General features: G+C 31.1%; 1 protein-coding gene across 1 annotated transcript in view; it reads left to right on the top strand.

Moving 5' to 3' along the window:
* The window catches only part of LOC127705304 (uncharacterized), a 30,241-nt gene extending 10,204 nt beyond the window's left edge, over positions 1–20,037 (top strand). Inside the window, exons 2-3 of the mRNA XM_052209624.1 lie at positions 5,518–6,302; positions 19,158–20,037. Coding sequence (XP_052065584.1) covers positions 5,531–6,302; positions 19,158–19,201 — 816 coding nt within the window. The 5' untranslated portion in view covers positions 5,518–5,530 and the 3' untranslated portion in view covers positions 19,202–20,037. The remainder of the gene's footprint in view (positions 1–5,517; positions 6,303–19,157) is intronic.
* Positions 20,038–22,083: the final 2,046 nt, after the last annotated feature.

The raw sequence follows: 22,083 nt of genomic DNA, 5'->3' as shown, positions 1-22,083 counted from the left end.
TTTCACCTCAAAATTTACTCTGAGTACAGACAAACCTGTGCATCTGGAAAAGTTTTAAGGCATAGCATGCCCTAGATAAATAAAATTTAAATGCAATGTATGTTTTAGAAAATTTAAAACTTAACTGGATTTTGCAGTGCACTTTTTTTCGTCCCTGCAGAAGATGATTAAATTAACAAACAGTTGAGTTTCACTTGATATGGTCCACTCATGTACACAGTTTAAATCGCCATTTATTGTCAGGTATCTATTGTCCATCTATTGTCCATGTCAATAAATACAGTTCACTTCAATTATTACCTGTGGGGAAGTTCTCAAACCTCTTTCACAACTTACTTTATTTTGGCACCTTCTGGAGGAAGGAAAAAAAGTCCACTGCAAAATCCTGTTAAGTTTATAATTTTCTAAAACATAAAATATATTCGAATTTTATTTATCTAGGGCATGCTATGCCTTAAAACTTTTACAGATACACAGGTTTGTCTGTACTCTGAGTAAATTTTGAGTTGAAAATGCGGCCATTTTAGCCAAATGGTCCACATGAACCTTAATATGAAATCATCTCATACAAACATTTACGGTTTCCATCATTAAGTCGACCGTTACGAAAATGATACGACATTTGTGTTCAATTTGTCATACATTTAGCCATTTAAACCGTCCTTGTTTCGTCGTTCGAGACTATCATTTAATGGGTCTTTTCATGTGTTTTTAATTTATCTTGGGCACTACTATTGAAGAAAGATTCATTAATCCTTCCGGAGAAAACGATTTCATCCCCGTTTTTGTTTGTTTTTTTTGTTTGTTTTTTTTTTTTTTTTTTTATTTGGTAGAGCTAATTAATTAAATCTTTAATGTGTCTGTGTACAGTTTTTAGTGTACTCTTGTTTGTCTTTCTGTCTTTTTTCTTTTGTGTTTTTTTTAAACATATGAATTTGATTGGTACCTTGGGATCTTCTAATTTTATAATTTTTAACCGATTAATGTTATACGTATTTCTGTCTCTGTTGTTTGAAAGTTGTAGTAATATACATTGTAAATAGTATTTTCATGGAAATGTGTTATGCAAGAGCTGCAAACATTTGCATATCAAACACAATGTAAAATGTTTGCTTAGTAAACCAACAATAATTAATGAATAAAGTTAGTACAAAAAGTTCAATCAAAGTAGAATTTTATAGTAGCTTAGCATATATTTTTCCATATCGTTCTTCAATCGCCGGACTATTCACTGTTCTGTACCAATGTTTTGTGTTTTATAGTTTTAATCACGATTTTTTTCACTGCTTTTAATCTGTTATTAAATATAGTTTGACATATGGCATTGTGGACGCGCAAATGTGAATCAGTTTTATATCAGGATTGTTTAATCTTGTCTGAAACTCCCAATATTACATTTGCATATATATTCATAACATGTTATGTCATACATACTGTTGAATACTTATTCATAGCAAAAATTATTCATAGATGGCTTCAAACGTTTTGTACACTTGAACAAATTTTAGAACTCAGTTAGAAAATAAACAGGTAGGATATTTCAAATCAAAAACCCAAATTTTACCTTAAAAAAATAAGGATATTGAATTTCATAAACACATTTAATAATGTCAGTGCCGATGATTCCGTTACCTTTCCGCTTCCAATCTTGCTGACTGTTCGTATTTTTAATATAGAGTGTTTTGTTTAAATTGCTAGATGCTTGAAAACAAATGCAACATGCGTATTCTTCTGTGTTTTTTTAACATAAAATTTATTACGAGTTGATGTGACGTGATAAATAAATTTTCTGACTATGTCCAGAACGGAATATTTGAAATAGAATACACGTTGTTTGTGAAACAAACAGATGGCAGGGAACAAATAGCTTTTAACTAGAATCAAATAAAAAGATATCTCTTCTGTTTAAATTGTAGTGATTTATGTTCCCTAAACATGCGACAGTTCCGAGATCAATTTCAGTCCAATCAGAATTTTAAATTAAATCTTTATGACCGTAAACTGTCCAATGTAGTACAAATAAGGTTTCTTAACAAATTATTAATAATAAGTTTAGAACTAAAAAGTGTTAAATGTAAAAGTTTAAATGAGTATGACCAACAGCTAATAACATTATTTGAATCGACATTAACCCATGGTATAAAGGACTTTAGTACAATTTATTTCCTTAAAACGAAAAATCTATTAACCAGCCATTCATTTCATACAGTAATTTACCCTATAACCATAATAATTCAGCATGGAATGTTGAACTGTCTCGAAGACACTTCTTTCACATCTTACAATTAATCATCTTGTCTCCTATTTGCTAAAAATGCATTTCTATACATTTGACATGAACTCAATTGAACACAAAAATCTAAGTTGAAGATCGTGTTTCCTGAGAATAAGATTAGTGATTTTCGATGAAAAGATTGTGTTTGTAGTGACTAATGAATCGAAATGGCGATTAATAATTTGTCTTTTATTTTATTACGTGTAATAAAATTACAAAAATCAGTATTATTGGAAAGTGCTACGTTAAGGTCACTTTTGGAAAGATCATAAAAGTATCGGTCATAAGAAAATGAACGAGTTCAGTTTGATAGACGATAAAACTGCATTAATATTGGATTTAAAAATATTGCTCTGTTTATTGAATAATAAAGATTTTAAGTAGATGATATAGAGGCAATATATTTGATTTGACAAAAAACAAACACACACAAATAAATTTCGTATTCATATACTTAAGCTCATATTTGTTATAAACTAATTCAAAATATAACATCAATTTCAACAGAGCATAGTGGCAAGCTGTAGCCCGTCTCCTGGTGCGGGATTTTCTCGCTGTGTTGAAGACCTATATATTGTAAGTGGCCTTAAGCTGTTTTCTGCTCTTTGGTTAGGTTGTTGTCTCTTTGACACATTCTACGTTTCAATTCTCTATTCTATGTATAGTGAAACACGTACTCTCTTGGATATTATCTAGTCTGCCTATCATACATACGTGTAGAACAGGTTAAATGCTAACCTTTAAGGGGTAGGTGTGAAGGGTCTGGGCTGTGTAAATTTGAAGTCAGCTGTATCAGAGTTATTTATTACTCTTTGCTTGATTGTCGTCTTTGTATTATACATTTTTATTTTAAAATAATTTGCTTTTGTTTGTGTTTGTTTGTGTTTTGTTTGTTCTTTTGGCTTTTGTTTTACCCCCTCTAAATTGTCCCTATTTAATATTTAAAAAAAATGGAGGTATCATTTATAAATCTCGCGGTCTCCTCATCACAGTTTTTTGTTATACTTCTCAAGAAGTTTCTCTTAATTGGAGTATAACAGCACTTCTAAGAAAACGTTGTTCTGTAGTTTTCATCATCCTTAATATAGGTCACTTGTTCTCTAGACCGTTTAAAGTGCAAATCATTCAGAAGACCAGAATTGTCTGCTAGAATTGACAAAAGCTATTGAGTATTTTTTTAATTTTTTTCTCCAAATTATTGAAGTCGATATTGTGAAATGCTATTTGTTTCTTTTGCAAATGCATTTAGTATTAAACTGTAAATCAGTTGGCTTTGCAATTTGTTAAAACTATTTTTACCATTCATGTCAACGAGGTTTTATAAAAAAATCAAGTTGTTCACATCTTGTTTTTAGTTAACTTTTTCAAATGCAAATAAAAATCAATCTTGGAATTGAATTCTTGCAAGTTTAGATTTTAATGTCATTCCGATTGAATAATCTTTTTTCTTCTCCATTTGAAGTTTGACTTGAAATTTAATAAGTTTTGTCGTCTCTCTGGGTTTGTTAAGAACGAAGTGTATCGAGAGTATGTACGTTAATCCAGCTGCTACAGCTGACTGAAGTGGGTGAACAGTAGATGAAATCGCCATTATCAAATCATCGTTGTATTTTGCTACAGGAATGAATTTATTTTCTTTAAACAGCCTCTTATGGCAGTGTTCAACAAGCCCAAAACAAATTACTTGATCAACTGGTTGTCACTTTGTCGCTTTATCGCGATTTAATTGACAAATCAATTGATATAAAGGCTTGTAGAATAGTTTCAAACTGAATGAAACGAAGGAGGACGTCTCATTAAATTATATTGATATACCTGCTAGCATCTTATCTGCAGATGAAATAAAAATCCAATCTAAACATTTTGCACGGTCTTTTGGAAAAAATCTTCCGTCGATAATGCAAGACATACATAACCTTCAGGATGTTAAAATCAAGGTCATTTTTTTCCTTTCGTCTTCACGAGTTTAGTATATAGTGAGTGAGTAACTGTTGATATACAAATATATTACAAGAAGTTCCATCTGAGGAGTACGGGTAACAACAAGAATCCTACTATACACGTAGTTCTTGTGTTGTTTATTTTGAGGAAAATATGATCATTCTGTGCATATGAAAATTTTATAACCAATAACTTTATATGGCGCAAGATTTCTAAAGCCGATAAATAAACTCCATTACACTTTGCTGGATTAACATAGATTATGAAAGTAAATGTGAAATACTGGGAATCTAGACAAAATCCTTGGACACTTTAAGAAGAATAAAAAATAATTATATAAGGTCAATCTTGTTAAAGGAGCTGAACATTAACTTTTAATTTACAATGTATAAGCTTTATAAAGTGTCTACTATTTTTCTTTTTAATATATGCAGTAAATCATGAGTAAGTTTTTTAGATTGTTGATTTATAAGCATCGCTCAGAATAGAAAGATTGAAAAAACACACATCAAGAGGAAGAAGGAAAGCTATAATTCTGTAACAATGAGGAACTTAAAAGTCAAGAGCATTGATTAATTGTTTAAAATCAAAAGAAAATACTAGTTGACCTTTGCCTTGTATAATTTACATGAGTATTATGTAATATGTCAACTTTATATAGTGTCCTCTAATTAGTTGAGGTTTTACCTCAAAACGCCATTAACAAGTAAAACGACTGTCGAAGAAAGTCATAAAGCATAAGTATTATATATGTGTGTGTACATAATATGTTTACGTCATTTCGAATCTACAGTTGATGGGAAACCTAAGCATACTTATTCTAAGTGATATTTAATTGTATACTACAAGAAAACTACAAACAAGTTAAAGGATTTTTGTATATAATTGTTATTGAGTAATATGAATACAGTCATAAAAAAGGGAGATGTGGTATGATTGCCAATGAGACAACTATTCACCAAAGTTCAAATGAAGTGGATGTAAGCAATTATAGGCAACCGTACGGCCTTCAACAATGTATATGCATACCACAGATCTCCTTTTATTCATACAATTTTAAGCAACAGAAACAATCGAGGAAGTATTTTGTGTAGAAATTCATATCACTAGTGCCGATCTTTTAAATCTACTTAGCATTGACTCCATCCAAATCAGAAGCCAGCAGATTTTCGTTACTTCAAACATTATTTGCAACCTTTTAGCTAATTAAGTCTCTGAGCAATATCCTTATCACATCGGTATACGTCGTTCAATATAAATAGATATAATAATGAAATAATTTTGTATTTATTTTTCTTCAGGGTTATAAACAGAATGAAACTCAACATACAGAACAGTTTAATATCATGTGTGACTTTTCTTTCAATTTTTGTGATATGCAACAGTGCCGAAACCTTGAGTAAGGATGACAGTAATAGCGATGAGTTATCTTCTATTATTGGACAAAATCTAATAGATACCGCAAATCAAGACATAGACAAACGTAAATGGTCTTCAGTTGCAAGTTGGGGTAAACGGGGGTGGCCGCTATATTCAGGAAAAAGATGGTCCGTGTTACATACTTGGGGAAAGCGTGCCTCGCCAGATTCTGATGACATTGATAAAAGAAAGTGGTCAGGTTTTACATCTTGGGGTAAACGAGCAATCAAAGATTACCTCAATAATGAAGATAAAAGAAAGTGGAGTGGTTTTACATCTTGGGGGAAACGAGATTTGCCAGACTATGAAAATGTTGACAAACGTAAATGGTCTGGTTTTACTTCTTGGGGAAAAAGATCTGATTCTGATGATATTGAAAACGATAAGCGAAAATGGTCAAGTTTTAACACTTGGGGTAAACGTACACCTTTATTAGATGATTCTGAATTAGACAATGACATGGATAAACGTAAATGGAATCAAGTCGGAGTCTGGGGAAAAAGGAGTGAACCTGACAAGAGAAGATGGTCTTCTGTATCAGCATGGGGAAAACGAGGATGGAACAACCTCCAGTCATGGGGAAAACGCCCATGGTCATCATTCAAATCATGGGGAAAACGTAATCCATGGCATTCATTGTCAACATGGGGCAAACGATCTGTGCCAGGTTAGTATATTATAATAGATTGTTTTTAAATTTCTTAAAGAATTTTCACCAGTTATGATAATATGTGTACATTTTGCACATTATTTTCAAAACAAAAGATGGGGGCATTACGCGCCTTATTTGGCCTTCTTGTTTACTGAAATTTGAACCATAAAGTAAAGATTTACATTTATGTCAATGCAAATGTTGATGTAATTATATATATAGCAATAAACAGATCTATACGTGACGATCCATGACGTCACAATGTATGTAGTTGTGACGTCACGGAAAAGTCGCCTATACGCGTTTTGGTTAAAAATATATATAGATTTTAGTCAATTTAAAAACGATTTTTTGGACCCGCAACTAAAAAGCACATGCGAGTGCCAATTTTATTAAATACCGTGATGTGAGTCTGTATGAACAACACCTCTCGAGTCAATACTTGTGGTACTTGCATGTGCTCGATATTTTCCACTCACAAATATATGTCAAAATATGCAGATTTTGTCATATTTTGTAGGAAAATAAAATGAATGCTGTTTTTTTACCATAAATTCTCCATCAATATTCATAATATTTAAAAGATCTTATAATTTAAACCTTTAATTTCGCATACATCATTATACGTATCTATTAATTAGCGGCTTAATTCTTCCTCATCTAAACCAAAATAAACCCTCATGACGTTTTTAGTCCTTAGTGTTATTCCTTTTAATTTCATTTTGAATATAGAAATTAGGAGATGTGGTATGATTTCCAAGAAGACAACTATTTACAAGAGACCAACGGACGAGGATGTAAACACATATAGGGCATTGATCGGCCTTCAACAATGAGCAAAACCCAAACCGTGTAGTAAGCTATGTGAAACAATTCATGGAAAAGAGAATACAAAAGGCCTGATTTATGTTAAAAATAACAAATGACCAACAAATGAGACGGACAGCAAGCAACAATAACTAGTGAATTACAGGCTCGTGACTTGGGACAGGAACATACAGAATGTTTCTGGGTTAAACATGTTTATGTTTGATACATTTGATTTTATTCTAAGACTATTCATTTTGTTTTCAATTAATAACGTCCAGTTACATCCGAACCCTTTATTAGCATAGGATGGTAGGAGATTTGGAGCGTTTTAAATCAGTGTTTTTTTTGTTTTGTTTTTTGTTGTTTTTTTTTTTTTTGTATGTGTATTATTTTAAAGGAATTCGAAGAGAGATGCGGTATTATTTATTATTTTATTATCCTCTTACATCTATGAGCACACACTGGACGTTAAGCAACCAACAATCAATCAATGTATGAGTACAAGCAATTGCTGGGGTTTTACGCCAATGACACGGCAACCTAGCAAAACAACTTATCATAAATCAAAATAGTCATGGCAATATCATTTTTTTTTTGTATTATTTAAAAGGAAGAGATGCTGGATTATCTATTATTTTATTACCCTCTTACATGTATGAATACAAGCAACCAATGACACGGCAACATTCTAGTAACAAAACAATATATCGTTAAACACAAAAGACATGTAAATGTCATTAGACGCTTTACAACGAAAGAAAAGATTCCACGTTAACTTTTGTGACTCTTGAAGAAACATATGAAACCGGCATACAAACAAATCTACAAACGAAAGTAAACACGTCACGTTGTCTGCTAATCAAGGATGTACTTTTGTAGGTATGAAATTGCCCAGCAATGAATTCCTTTAATAAATTTTTGCACGTAACAGGTGTTTTGTCAGACTTTATCTAAGCTATTATTAGATATGCATTGAACTAATGACGATTTCATAGTTAGTATGACGAAAATTGGTAAATATAACAGCCGTTTCATAATATCATAATGACTTATGGGTACTGTTTGTATGATCGACGCTGTATCTTCAATTTAAAGTGAGTTTTTTTATGACAAAAATGTTTCCACTTTTCTACATTTTCCGGATTCGTTTTTACTTCTTGTTCATACGCTTAACTGCCTTAATGTCATGCTATCATAACAAGAATGACAACCTTTTATACTGTGAATTAAATATTTTAAAATGTGGCTATAGATCAAAGAAATTCTTATTATACTATGATAATGTCTAAAAGACTGGTCATAAAATGAAATAATAGAGACATCGTGAATACCATCATAGTCATCCCGTTGTTACATTTAACGACAACTAGACAATAGCTGAGTGCTATAGACTCCTTAGTCTGAAATGTCAACAATATTTTCCTTTTGTGGCAACTAATTGATTTTAGTATTGAAATTGTGGTTTAATGCTTTTATTCATTAAGTTATGCATATCTCAAAAGCTTTTTTTCTTTTATTTTTTGTTATTTCGTCCCATACATCATTTTTTTCAAAGCAACTGACAATTGATGTATTTTTATTTATTTTTTCACAGCAAAAATTCTAGGAGCTATAATGATTTGCCATTTTCATAAAATCTATATTAAAGATAAAATTCAAATGCCTTAGCCGACAGTCTTACTAAAATATAACCATTAAACAAATACATCCCAAATATATATATATATATGTATGAGATAATATACATTATAAACTATAATGGAGCTAACTAAATTGCCTTTTTTGTACTCGATCGTTTCTAGAAAGGTCATTCATTTTGTAAAACAAAAAGGATTAGTATTTTACATGCAGGCATTCTACTTTTTGGAAAAGTGAAACTAAAAATTATTTCTGTCTATCTTTTTTATGAATCGCTCGTTATAAAGCGCTTTAAACCCATGGCGGTTGTTTTGTTCCAGTGAAACGTGTAACTAGTTACTGTATTGAGAATACAGAAAGATGAATTGCGACACAGTCATCCTTTTTTCAATGATTGCTGTCATTGGGGTTGTCATATGATGTTCATGAAAGAAAAAATTAAATGCATCTTTTTTTCAATCTGTTTCAATCGTCTACACTTACAGGTTTGCTAATTTAATTTTCTATTTACGCCAAATGTGTGTCTAATTTATCATTCCTACCACCACTGACGGTTCTGTGCGAAAGCTAGATGATTTTTTCAATGTTTTGTTGTGACACTTACATCAAGCCATCAAACAAACTCATGCTAAGTAATATAGTCTGGAGATGTTTCGACAACATTTTTTCTTTGCATGTTATTAATTAATCAAATCGTCTGGTATACAGTGTTTTCTTTTGAAAAAAAAACATACATCGATTTTGTTTTATCCTAAAAAAAGATGCATTTGTATACACGTAACGCTCTTATGTATTACACTTCAATCAAATATAATGATATACTAATGACTTTCAAAACAAAGTAATCCGACTGTCCGGGAGTATAATTTGGGGGAAATTAGTTGTGTGAATATAAAGAAGACTAGTTCAAGACTGATAACGTTTTATCTATTTTATTCAGTGTTGGGAGGTGAGTCAATTATACAAACGAACTTTGATTACTTGAAGGAAGACTTCCTTATTTTTTGAAGGCACATTATTCATATATTGCTTAGAGACTACCCGCCAATTGATATATTGATGCTTGAAATAGTCTTGATCTTGCTTGAATGTTGTTAGCTCTGTAGTTCATTTTAAAGACCTTCTAGCAACTGTTAAGACGATGAAGACAATTAGAAAGTGTTTCTTCTAAAACGTTGGTTATTTTGTAATGTTTTAAGGGTAAAGTCTTTCATATTAGGTCTCTTATGTGCATCCACCTACTTCGCCTTTTTCCAGTTTAGAAAATGTTGGATTGTATTGAACGCTCACCATGCTCTGAAACGCTATAAATTTTGGCTTTCACAATTATGAGCTCGAGCTTACCTGAAAAATGTTACACAGAAAAGTGCCCGGTTCGCAAAAAAATCGTTACATAGTTTGCCAAATGTTTAGACGTCTTGTGGCTTATATTTATAGTATCATGTATGGCGCTGAACCATGAAATCAATTGGAATTATATATTTTAAAATGTCTTGAATCAGATATTGAGTAGGTTCAAAAATGAGTGAAAAGCGTGTTCATCGTTGACAAGAAACACATCCTGCTTACGTTGTCAATATTTTTTTCTTTCTAAACCAGAAACTCAACCTGACATAAAGTTGTATTACTGCTATGCACAAATTAGTTTTTGGTCTCTTGGTATTTGCCACCAATTGACTTGCAACGACTAAAAGAGACAATGAAATGTGAAATTTAATAACAGTAACAAGCATAATCACCATAAACTTAAATGATACAGCAATAATAATTGTCCGAGGTAAAAAATAAAAAGAAATATGGCTTTGTTCTAAAAATAAATCCACGGTTAAAATCTATTTTCTAATTGTCGTATAACAATGTCATAATAGGCATACACATTAATTTCTACTTTGTAGGTTGCATAATTATTCGGGATGAATTCAATATTTTAAATGATAATATTTTAAATGATAATATTTTAAATGATAATATTTTAAAAGGATAAAAGGAATTTACAAAAACATTGGAAAGTACATTGTATGTTCTATAGTATTTGTCACTAACAGTGCTGTTTACGGATCGCCTGAAAATGTAATTTTTTAATAAGAAAAAAATTGACATTCATTGAATGTGGGATAAGATATTACAATTAGCGATTTCATTCAAATCAATAATTTTACTATAAGGCGGAATAATAGCTGATATTTTCTGTTTGTCAAAGACTTTCTTAGAACATATTGTACTAACTACATCTTGTATATCATACAATAGTCCCTTCCTTCGAAGGCTAATGGGCAGTTTTATGAAAATAATTATTCGGATTAACAATACGATTCTAAAAGAAGAATTAAACCTTGAAGCGTACACATCTTAATAAATCTAGCCTTTTCATAAAACAAAACTCGTGATAAACATTATTGTCATTTTTCTTGCGTTACTCTACTTACACAGACTTGAATAATATGCATACCATGGTCAAATTAATTATCTGTGAGAAAACAACATGTGTTGAAGAAAATTACAATAATTTAATGTCATTATAAATATTTGGAGCATCCTGTTAAATAGGAAATGAATCAGATAATTAACAATATATCAACGTCTTTCGTCCACACGACGGATCAGTCAGTTTCCTCGAAGCAACGTTTTTAGGGGGAAATAATGATAGAAAACGTCAAATATTGTGGCTTTAGACGTTCCTTTATTCCGCATTGATGTCTTATGACAATATGTATCGTAACAAATTTTTAAATTTATTTTGATGAAACGGAAAATCAATCAACTTTGAAAGGCATATTTTTGCTCGTTATAGTTGTTAGCATCTCGTACACTTTAGCTATATAAATAAAGATTTGAATGTCATTTTATTTTGGCTACAAGTTCTTCATTTATTTCATACAAATCACGTTTCTCGATCAACACACACCAGGTACGAATGTGAGTTTGAAGATATAAGAATATGTATTTGGAAATTGTATAAATTAAGAAGATGTGGTAATTGCAACATCACAGAAATCTATCCACCACAGACCAAAGGACGAGGATGTAATTAGTGTACAAAGTATGGGTTTCAACAATGAGCAAAACCCATACCGCATACAAGCTTTAAAAGACCCCGGCATAACAAAATGTTAAGCAATTCAAAAGAAAGTAAAATCAATGGCCTGATTTATGCTAAAAACAATTAAAATTGTATGACAGACCAATCAAGGACCACCAGTGGAATACGGGCTTCTGACTTGGGAAAGTAACATGAAGAATGTTGTGAGCGATGAACCTACCCCTTACCCGGGACAGTGGTGTATAACAAACAGCACAACATAAGGACAAATAAGACTATTTGGAATAGTCATATTGCAAAAAAAAAAAATGATCATATATGCATGGCCGAAATGACATTTGTATTGAACATATTTGTTCACTGTTTTGATAATTTATCCTTTCTACTTGGGCCTTTCAATCTTAGAAGTTAGGTTACAACTATAATACTGTATTGTGTAACACGTTTTGAACAAATTTATCATTACCAGGTACGCTATTAAAATCACAATAAATGAAAATGGCAAGATTCAGTAAAACAGTTCGGTAATACATTTATACGTATATTGTTAAATGGTCAACTTTCCAGTTGTTATAGTAGAATTTTTATGGTAACAATACCTCGTTTTTCCGCAAGAACCGAATTTTCTTGCATTTTATCCACTTATTTTTTTTAATGGTGCACAGATGAAATTCTAAATAATAACTTGTAACTCCAATTACGCATTCTGTTCTGTTTTATCTATTGGTTCAAGGTTCAAACAATTTCTATATAATAAAAAATATTAATTTGATTTAGCTTGTTACAATATGCATCTGGCGCATATATTCTTACGTTAATGAAAAGTTCCAAAGTTTTATTCTAAAAGGCACCCACGCGCGGCATTATTTACGGTAGTAAAAGAGTCGTTCGGTAAAATTTGTGAGCTTCAAATTAGATCTACCACATATGCTCATGGGTTTCAAGGATGGGATTCTTAATATAACACACATTGAACGTTTTTAAAAAACGTCATTCACCTAGATATTTGATCGTATATTAACAATTTCAATGCATAATTTAACGAAGAATGTTTCTTTAAAGAGAATAATACAGTAATTAGATGTAGATGTACATATAATTTAGGTCTTTCAGTACCAGGGAAATTGATTTAACGGCTATTTATTGGTTTAAGCTCTTTAACCATTAATTATAACGGTATTGAAGAAGATTGGCAAATCTTAATAATTAATACCCAATTTTCTTCTTCACAGTTTTTGATATGTAAAGTATCGATAAATTTTAAAGTAGCTTGTTAAAATGTCTAATACACGCGTTCTTGACACTCTTCAATATGCCACATTATCTGTCATTTGACAGGAATATAAGGATAACTATTCTGTGAAGTCTTGTTCCGTCACGTTTTAGAACAATTCCATATACAATATAAAGTTTAAGTGTCCTAAATACCTTATAATTGCTGAATGTTCATGCTCTAGTGCAAATAATTATTTGAATACAATGTTTATTGATTAAACAAATCTTCCTTTTCATTTATTTTCTCTTTTCAGAACTTTTTACTTTACTTTTTTTGTAAAATGAATATGTGCAAGAGCAATATTTAATTACGTAAAACATCAAATGTTGTATCGCAAAACTAATTAGTTAGCATAGTAGTTACAACCACTGATCTGATATTACTGCTCAGGGTAGAATAACCACCCTTCATATTACCTTGGTGATTTTAACAGAATAAACTGACCACAAACACCGAAGGTGAACTCGAGTGCTCATCTATACTTTACATATATAGTTAATTGTCAGTGATTTTACTCGTTTTACACCCTTGTTTGAACGATTTCACGTGGGAATGTGCGTGCTTTGCGTCAAGCGTAAATACAGACATGCACACAAAACCAGAATAATGTAAACGATAAACACCTCTTACTACAACAAGACATCAAACATTCAACAATCGATCAATCAGTCACAACTTCCAGTGTGTTTAAAATCATACCGGCTAGTGCATTTGTAATATCTAATCGGCATTAGTTTGAAGGAAATACAGCCAAAAAGGAACCACTACAAATCTCAATTGTATCTGTTAAATATGTGGTATCTACTTTTTCGATAACGTTTGACATTTATCATTGTTTATACTTTAAAACCAAATTTCATATCGTGCATTATGAAATATTCTTACCCAAAACATATTCAATATATTATTTTTTTGTCAATTTTCACCAAACATTAATGGAATATTCTGTCCCAATCTGCTGTCTCTCTTTTATGCTTAAAGGAATAGTATGTGACCATAATTTCCTTCAAATGTCTGGTAATTATTATATTTAAATTAACTGTGTGTCAATGTTTTAACCTACAGGAAACACTGGTGGTTTATTGTCGTAGAGTTCCGTTGATTATAATCATAAAATAATGTCTGTCGCTCAGTTTTCCTACGGTGAAAATAATTTTCAGCCTTAAAAACAATTCCTTATTTTGCAATTCAAGAAAAAAAGTACTGAAATTATCAACAATGAACTTTATATGTATTTATAGTGCAGATGTTAGTCTTCACCTAAACAAAATATGGACGCCGTTCTTTTTCACTGTATGATTTATTTTACTGTTGCCTATTCCCTGAGAGTATAGATCTTTCATAGATATTCATGCTTTATTCCGAAATGTGCAGAATTGTGCACATTAATACAATTAATTCTATTTGATACCGCTTTTGGCCTGGGACAGAACTGCTGCTAATAGATAGTGAATGTAATGTATACCCCTTATTGTATTATACAATCGTTGACTTTTGATGAGGTTGATATAATGATTTATCACCCCTAGAGATATGATATTCACCGAGGCCAATGGCCGAGGGGGAATGTCATATCTCTGGGTTGATAAATCATTGTATCAACTGATATCAAAAGTCAACAATAATTGTTGTTTTATTATATGGCTTTTTTAATCCATCTCCATTTTTTTAATATTTGCTCTTGCTCTAACTTCTCCGTGTTTTTATACTAAGTATATAATCTGCCTTGGTAGTTGCTAACTTTTTTAAGTTGATATACTGGTGAACAATAAAATCTACTAAAACATATTTCATCAGTGGAAAGAAGAAGAGAAACGAGAACTTGAGTGACTTTGCCTAGGAAAATAACTTTTTAGGTACACGTTACCTATTCCAAATCTTATATTAACCTCTCATTATTTTTCCCGCGGTGAATATGATGTTTTCTCAAAGAAGATCACTAATGGCTTTAGCCAATGAGAAAAGAGATATTGTATGGTCATATAATAATATCTCATATTGTCTCTTTGGCTCGGACATGGGGTGTGTGAAATAATGGACAAACTATAATTACATGAACGTTTGATATATGTTTATGAACACAAAAAGTCAAACAGAAAATTCAATTTCTTTTTTAACCAATCGTTCAGTAATAAAAATGCTTCTCTTTTTTCAAATAGTCCATTCACCGTTTAGAAATTAACGTTAGAACGATTATATAAATGACTATGGATTTTTTTATTTAGTTGAGCCGACTTGATCTGCATGTGATTATATATTCATTTACACGAAAAGTACGATACATAAACAGGGTATCAGGAATTTCCAAAAAAGTTTGACAGTTCAGAAGACAACACAATATACTATAACTAGCACCCGACTCCTCCGAGAAAATAGACAGATAAAGATAAACAAAAATAAAATGTGTTTCATGATGATAGCAAGTTAATCAGTGTAATCAAGGGTATAGAAAACCAATGCTGACAAATATTCTGATGGCAAATGTCAGTTGTTTGTCAACTGAAGTTTTGATTGTTTTGGCTTTATGCTGCTTTGTTTTTTTTTTTGTATGATCATTTCATGCGTATTTTATTTGCCAATCGATTGGTCTCGAAAAATTCAGATAACTTGAGCTCCTAATACTAGACTTCATGCATCATGACGCAAATATAAAGGTGGCTAGTTTATTTTGTTTCCTTCAAAATGAAAAAAAAAAAGATATTCAACAACAAATCAAAGCAAGAAAGCACTTGCTTATTGATGTAATAGCTATTGTTTTTTTGCGCAGCATATGTTTTGTCAGACACATAAATCATTCGTATTTCAAGGTTTTCATACACACTATCTGAAAACAATACACAGATTCTTCAGTATGATTCACTACTTGGGTTATAAGAAGCAACATCTTGCTCTCCGTGTTTATCATATGAAGATTAAACAGTACAAATACTTTTCTTGGGCTTGGGCTTGTCATCTTTGTAGTAATAGTCAGAATGCTTAATGTTAAACTGATTATCATTGTTACTGCGTGTATGTAGATATGTCATCTCTGAAAAACAACATCAATAAAAGTAATTTTACGCTATTTTATATTGCAATATTTACTTCCTTTAGGAAAAGACTTAGCAAATTATCTTATTCCCGCTTATTCTTTAACATTACATAATCTTTTTTTTAAAAGTCAAATTAAACAGCAATCTTTCGGAAGTTGTATTTGTATGCACGTATGGGGCTTGCTACTTAACTCATTTGCGCAGTTTGCAAAAAACTCCGATGTAGGAGTATCAATAATGGATTCAAATTAATCCAAGCACTGGGTAAAAGATTTTAATTAATTTAAACAAATAGGAACAAGACTAGAAACGGAAGTTGAAATGAATTTTCTATCACACTGAATGGATTAGGCTAATTTTTTCATCCTTTTAGTTGGTACTTGAGATTTTAAGAGCTTGTCAATATACTTTTCTTCAACAAAGTGCATGCTTTGCATAAATGATGTTTCACTCATTTTTACTGTAATCATTCATATCTTTTTTTTTCACTAGGCATTCTCACTGATGTGTTTTGAGTTACACTCAAACGTGCATTCGCTTGTACATCATGTTTTAGCAAAGGAGAGGGTACATATGATAAGGCCACTTAATTGGCCCCATTTTTTTTAAATAAAAAAAATATCTTAATTCTGTCAAATAACTTTCTTCAAATCTTCATAAAATATTAGTCTTTCAGATCCGTATCAATATTTTTATTTACCTTTACACTTCGTGCATTTAAAAAAACTCAGCAAACATAGCCTCATTTGATATCTTGTCATTTATATTTTGATATGAGCAATAGCCTTTCCCCCAAAAAAATTGATTTGCTATAAGGTACATTTTGTACTTTATACAATAACATTAGTGGTGCCAATTTTTCTGCACAATTTTTCTGCACCAGATGGACATTTCGACAATAATTGTCTCTTCAGTGATGCTTGAGGCCAAATTATTTGAAAATCCAAAACTTATTAAAAAAACAACGAAGAGCTTATAAACCAAAAAGGACAAAAAAGTAAAGCCAAAGTTAGGCAAAATCCTTAATGTAAGTCAAATTTCTTGTTGGGTAATGCTGTTGCTCAAATTTAGTTTTGTCAAAAGTTTGTGTTGGATTTGCATTTTTAAGTCGAATATGTAATTTTACACATGTTAAAGACACCATTACTGATATTTTTGCGTTTGAGTGAACAGATTTTAGTATCCTTTTTATAATATATTTACCAATGACATTAACAAAATATTGCAACGATTAAAGAATTTTACAATTTTTTTCTGGTGCCAAATAATGTCTTTTCTCTTAGTTACATGTACCTCTATTTATATACACGGATGAAAATAATCATATTGCAACTAAGTTTAAACTTTATAACAAATACAGTACTAGTATTTGTTGTGGAGGTGTGTTTCCACTTGCATTTTAAAATTTTTTAAAGCAAACAAGTTTAGAAATATCCATTCGAATTGTTCTTTATGGCTTAAAGACTCATTGATAAAGTCAGATTACAATTAAAATACGTGCTTGTCATTGAAAAACAAACAACGCCATGAACAGTATAGGGAAACTGCTCCACAAAATTGAAGTATAGAAAAAATTTCACAAACCCGTTTCATTTTATGAATAAGCGATCGGATTGCCAACTGTTCTATTTATCTTTTAAAAATGACCTCTGCGAGCTATTTATCAATATATGTTTACTTGACACATCAATTTGAGCAGAACCAGAAACTGTTAAGATGACAAGATTTCAGAATGAAACATTCTTATCAAATTAGTTTCGTCAATCAGTCAAGTAGACTTCAATAACGAACCTAAATGGCTACTTTTCTTCTTTGTATAAACTCACATTAGACAATTGTTTGTTTGATGGGCTATGAATCAGGACTTTCAAAGTACTGTTAAGGTTAATATCTAAATTAAGAACTTTGAAGGTTTATAACTCAATCAGAAAAAAATATATGCTTTTATTTAACATTAACTTAAGAACAGGAAGAATAGAATGAAATCCGGTATAACAGGTTTAATAACTCCTGCATATGTATCTTCAAAAACAGTATTAGAGTTTGTCAATAAAAATCAACGAGCACAGGATTAAAATACGCTATTAAATCAGTATACAAATCTTCAAACTTTTATTTTATAACTTTATTCCTCTAATACTTCTTTTGAAGAGAGACTATTCGCTTGTTAAGGAGGGATTACTAATTCAATATTTTTGCTGATTATATAAAACATCATGACAAATGTGATAATTAAACTTGCTGCTCTCTTTGATGTTGTTTAACATTTAAGGCCATGTGTTTAGCCTGACATTGTGAAACAAACACTTATTTAAAATGATTACTGCAGAAACGTTATGGATTGACAACTGTTACTTTTGTGGTGATTCCAAAAAAAAACCCCATTTCACAATGAGCGACCTATAATAGTTAATTTCTACTGCAAAAATCAAGTTGTTATATCTTTAAACTAATGACAGGATTGGTCCGAATTTTCCCAAATGTTTTTGACATAATTAAGAAAAGCAAATTTTGTACATTGGAAGAATTTCGAGCCAACTATTAAATTTTGAAATTTTGTTTTCTTTTATTCAAAATGCAATGTGTTAACACTTGTAGAAAGAGAACGCGAACGTTTCCTGTTTTCTGCCCCACACACAATGTCAAAAACTTTAACATTCCTGAATTTAGATTTTCGATATTTTCCTGCAATAGTATTACTGGTAGTTAAGATTCCAGTAAATGGTTAAATTTTCAGAATAATTTAAACGCAAGTAAGGGGAAACGAGATGGTACGTTCTTAGTATTGCTAAGTTTCCTATGAATGCGATTTAACTTATGAATAAATTTCTTTATAATATGATATAAACATTTGATACAAGATTCGATTTTACCATCAATATTCATTGTACACTGACCTCTTATTAACGCATAATGTTGACTATCACAAGTGAAGCGTTGCCATTTATTGTTAGAAGTGAAAGCTTTATTGAATTAAGCAATATCTCTTACTTGACATGTATTTCCGATATGTTGTTTTATTGAGAAGCAGGTCAACTAACATGTCTGATCGGCAATATCTTGTCTATTTTCAGTTGAGAGTGACCAAGATGCCACCTACACAGCCCAAGCTGTTTGAAAGGGGAAATAACTCGACATGTACAGATTCCATTATACCAATTAGCAATAAACAAATTTCGTGACAAAGTATATACTTCGCTATATTGTAATTTGTCTTAAAGAATCTTTTTATGTATTTTAGTGAAATGTAATTTGATTTTCGAGCCTGCTGACATTTAATTGAAAGGATGCTAAACTATCACCTCAGTCCCGGCAATCTAATTAAATGTTTGTTAATATGTTGTGTAGGACTAAGTGCGTCCGGTAATGGCGGACATAATAAGTTGTTTAAAAGCTGCTTCATTTCAGGAATATTAAGTCACGAAACATTTAGAATGACAGAAGAATGATTTTTGTTCTAAAACTGTTGATGTATTGAGTATGCACACGAGGAATGTAATTATTATTTAAGGAGAAAGTTGTTTTTCTCTTTTTTTCTATTTTAATCATTTGTTTTTTGTAACCTTTAGTTCAATTTATTTCGAATTCTAAGAAGGTTTTTCTGTCGGTATACCGAATGATAGAGATGGCAAGTACTTGTATGACAATTCATAGACTTATACATACGAACTTAACTTTTTGATTTTTTAAAGTCTATGGTTGATAGAAATTACAATATATATATGTATATTGAAATATAGTAAGAGAACAGTATAGAATTAAAGATTTGTTATTCTATTCAAAAAACTTAATTGGTCCGTTTACTTTTCAGTGTTTTGTGATTGGTAAATAACATTGAAAGTCAGATATTATTTTGTGATGCACTACTATAATGGAGATTTATAATATTATATATATATATATATAGCAGATTTAAAAAGTATTTTCAAGGAAAATAAAATGCTGATTTACAAATAGTGTGTCGGTTTCTTTGCACGCAACTTGGCAGTATGTTTTAATTCTAAACGGCAAGGTGGTCTCGTGGTAGCGTGATCGCCACGATTCCGGAACTGGGAACTCGTAGGTTCGATCACAGGTCAGCTGAAATCAAAGACTTTGGTCATTTGCATTTGCTGTCTTTCTTCAGCACGCGGTATTTAAAAGTAAAACAAAGATAGAATCTATTTAATTCCGACAATCCCACGATTGTCGGGTCATGCTACGTGTGTATTTAAATATCTTCGATTTACTTATTCTCTGTTTAATTTTCAGAAAAGGTACTTGAACTTTTATTTAACAAGTTAAAGTCGTAAATGGTCGATATCATCATTTATACTTCAAATAGTAACTACTCCATGATCATAATAACAATACAAGAACGCACGTCTAATAGAACGACAATATCACTTTCAGTGAAATGAAGGGTATCTCAGAAATTACAAATCGCATTACTGCAAAATCATTCGTACAATTACCGTCGTGCACCTGTATTTGTAATTTGAATATTTATAGAAAAAGGTAGATATTATAACATCAAATTATCCTAGCTGAAGACCTTTCGATAAAAACTTGTTTTAATTGATTGCATGAACCGATCACAAGTTCAAACATGTATTTATACAATAAAAAAAAATATATAAATATAAAAAAAAAAATTACGATGATGAAACAGCTAAGCAATCGCCACACCGTATAATAAGCTATAAAAAGGCCTGGGCATACCAAAATGATAAACAATTCAAAACAGAAAACAATATTAACAAAAAACAAGTATGATTTCAAAATAAGAAGAATCAGATGTGGTATGATTGCCAATGAGACAACTCGCAACTAGAGGCCAAAATGACGTAGAAGTTAACAACTATGGGTCACCATACGGCTTTCAAAAATGAACAAAACACATACCGCAAAGGAAATTAAAAAAGGCCCCGAAATGCCAAATGTAAAACAGTTGAAAAAAGAAAACAAACGGCCTGATGTATGTGCAAAACAATGAACGAAACACAAATATTATATTTAGTAACAACAGAAAGCCACTAAATTACAGGCTCCTGACTTGGGACAGACATATATATATATATAACCGTTTCGATTCCTAACATCACTGAAGAGACATTAATTGTCGAAATCCGGATATGGTGTACAAAAAATCTTTGCACCTTTGTTTGCGGTATACCATCTTCGCCGAAAGTTTATTGTTTTCTGTTTGGTATTAAATTTATAGTTAAGATCCATTTATTACACCTTGTGATTCGTTTATTTCGCAATAGCCAGTGGCAGTCATCAGCAGGATTTAAGAACATTTGTTGTTCGACCTGTTAGTCAAATGCGTTTTGTTAAAATATACTTTAAATTTTCACTTTTTTGGTCTTTTGGAAAATGTTGTTTGTGCTGTATTTAGACCCCTCTAACAAAAAATTTGTTTTACATGCACACGCGTAAAAATTGCGGTTTTTATCCAACGCAATCATAGGTTTGAACGTTCAAACCTATGATTGCGATATATATATATACAAGTCTAAATTGAAAACAACGTTCAAACCTATGATTGCGATATATATATATACAAGTCTAAATTGAAAACAACGTTCAAACCTATGATTGCGTTGGATAAAAACCGCAATTTTTGTACGTGTGCATGCAAAACAAATGTCTTTGTAGAGGGGTCTAAATACAGAACAGACAACATTTTCCGAAAGACCAAAAGAAGTGAAAAAGTATATTTTAACAAAACGCATTTGACTAGCAGGTCGAACAACGGATATATATTTGGCTTTCGTCAAGTGCATGTATGGATTTTGTATCAAAAACTAATACACCCTTCATTAATGGCTGGAATTTTTGCATGATGATATATATTGCGTTTCTTTATTTCAGTCTACATTTCATACGAGCTAATTTAGAAATCGTCTACACCATTGGCAATTGTTTACCAAAATAGATACCGGATATCAAGTGGACAATCAAAAATTATAAGTGAAAAAAAAAAAACAAAAAAAAAACAGAAAATGCCATGGCCAA

The sequence above is a fragment of the Mytilus californianus genome, unplaced genomic scaffold (assembly GCF_021869535.1).
Source record: "Mytilus californianus isolate M0D057914Y unplaced genomic scaffold, xbMytCali1.0.p SCAF_6, whole genome shotgun sequence".
Classification (NCBI taxonomy): domain Eukaryota; kingdom Metazoa; phylum Mollusca; class Bivalvia; order Mytilida; family Mytilidae; genus Mytilus; species Mytilus californianus.
The sequence above is the reverse complement of the archived record's forward strand: the minus strand, read 5'-3'. Positions and strand labels throughout refer to the sequence as shown.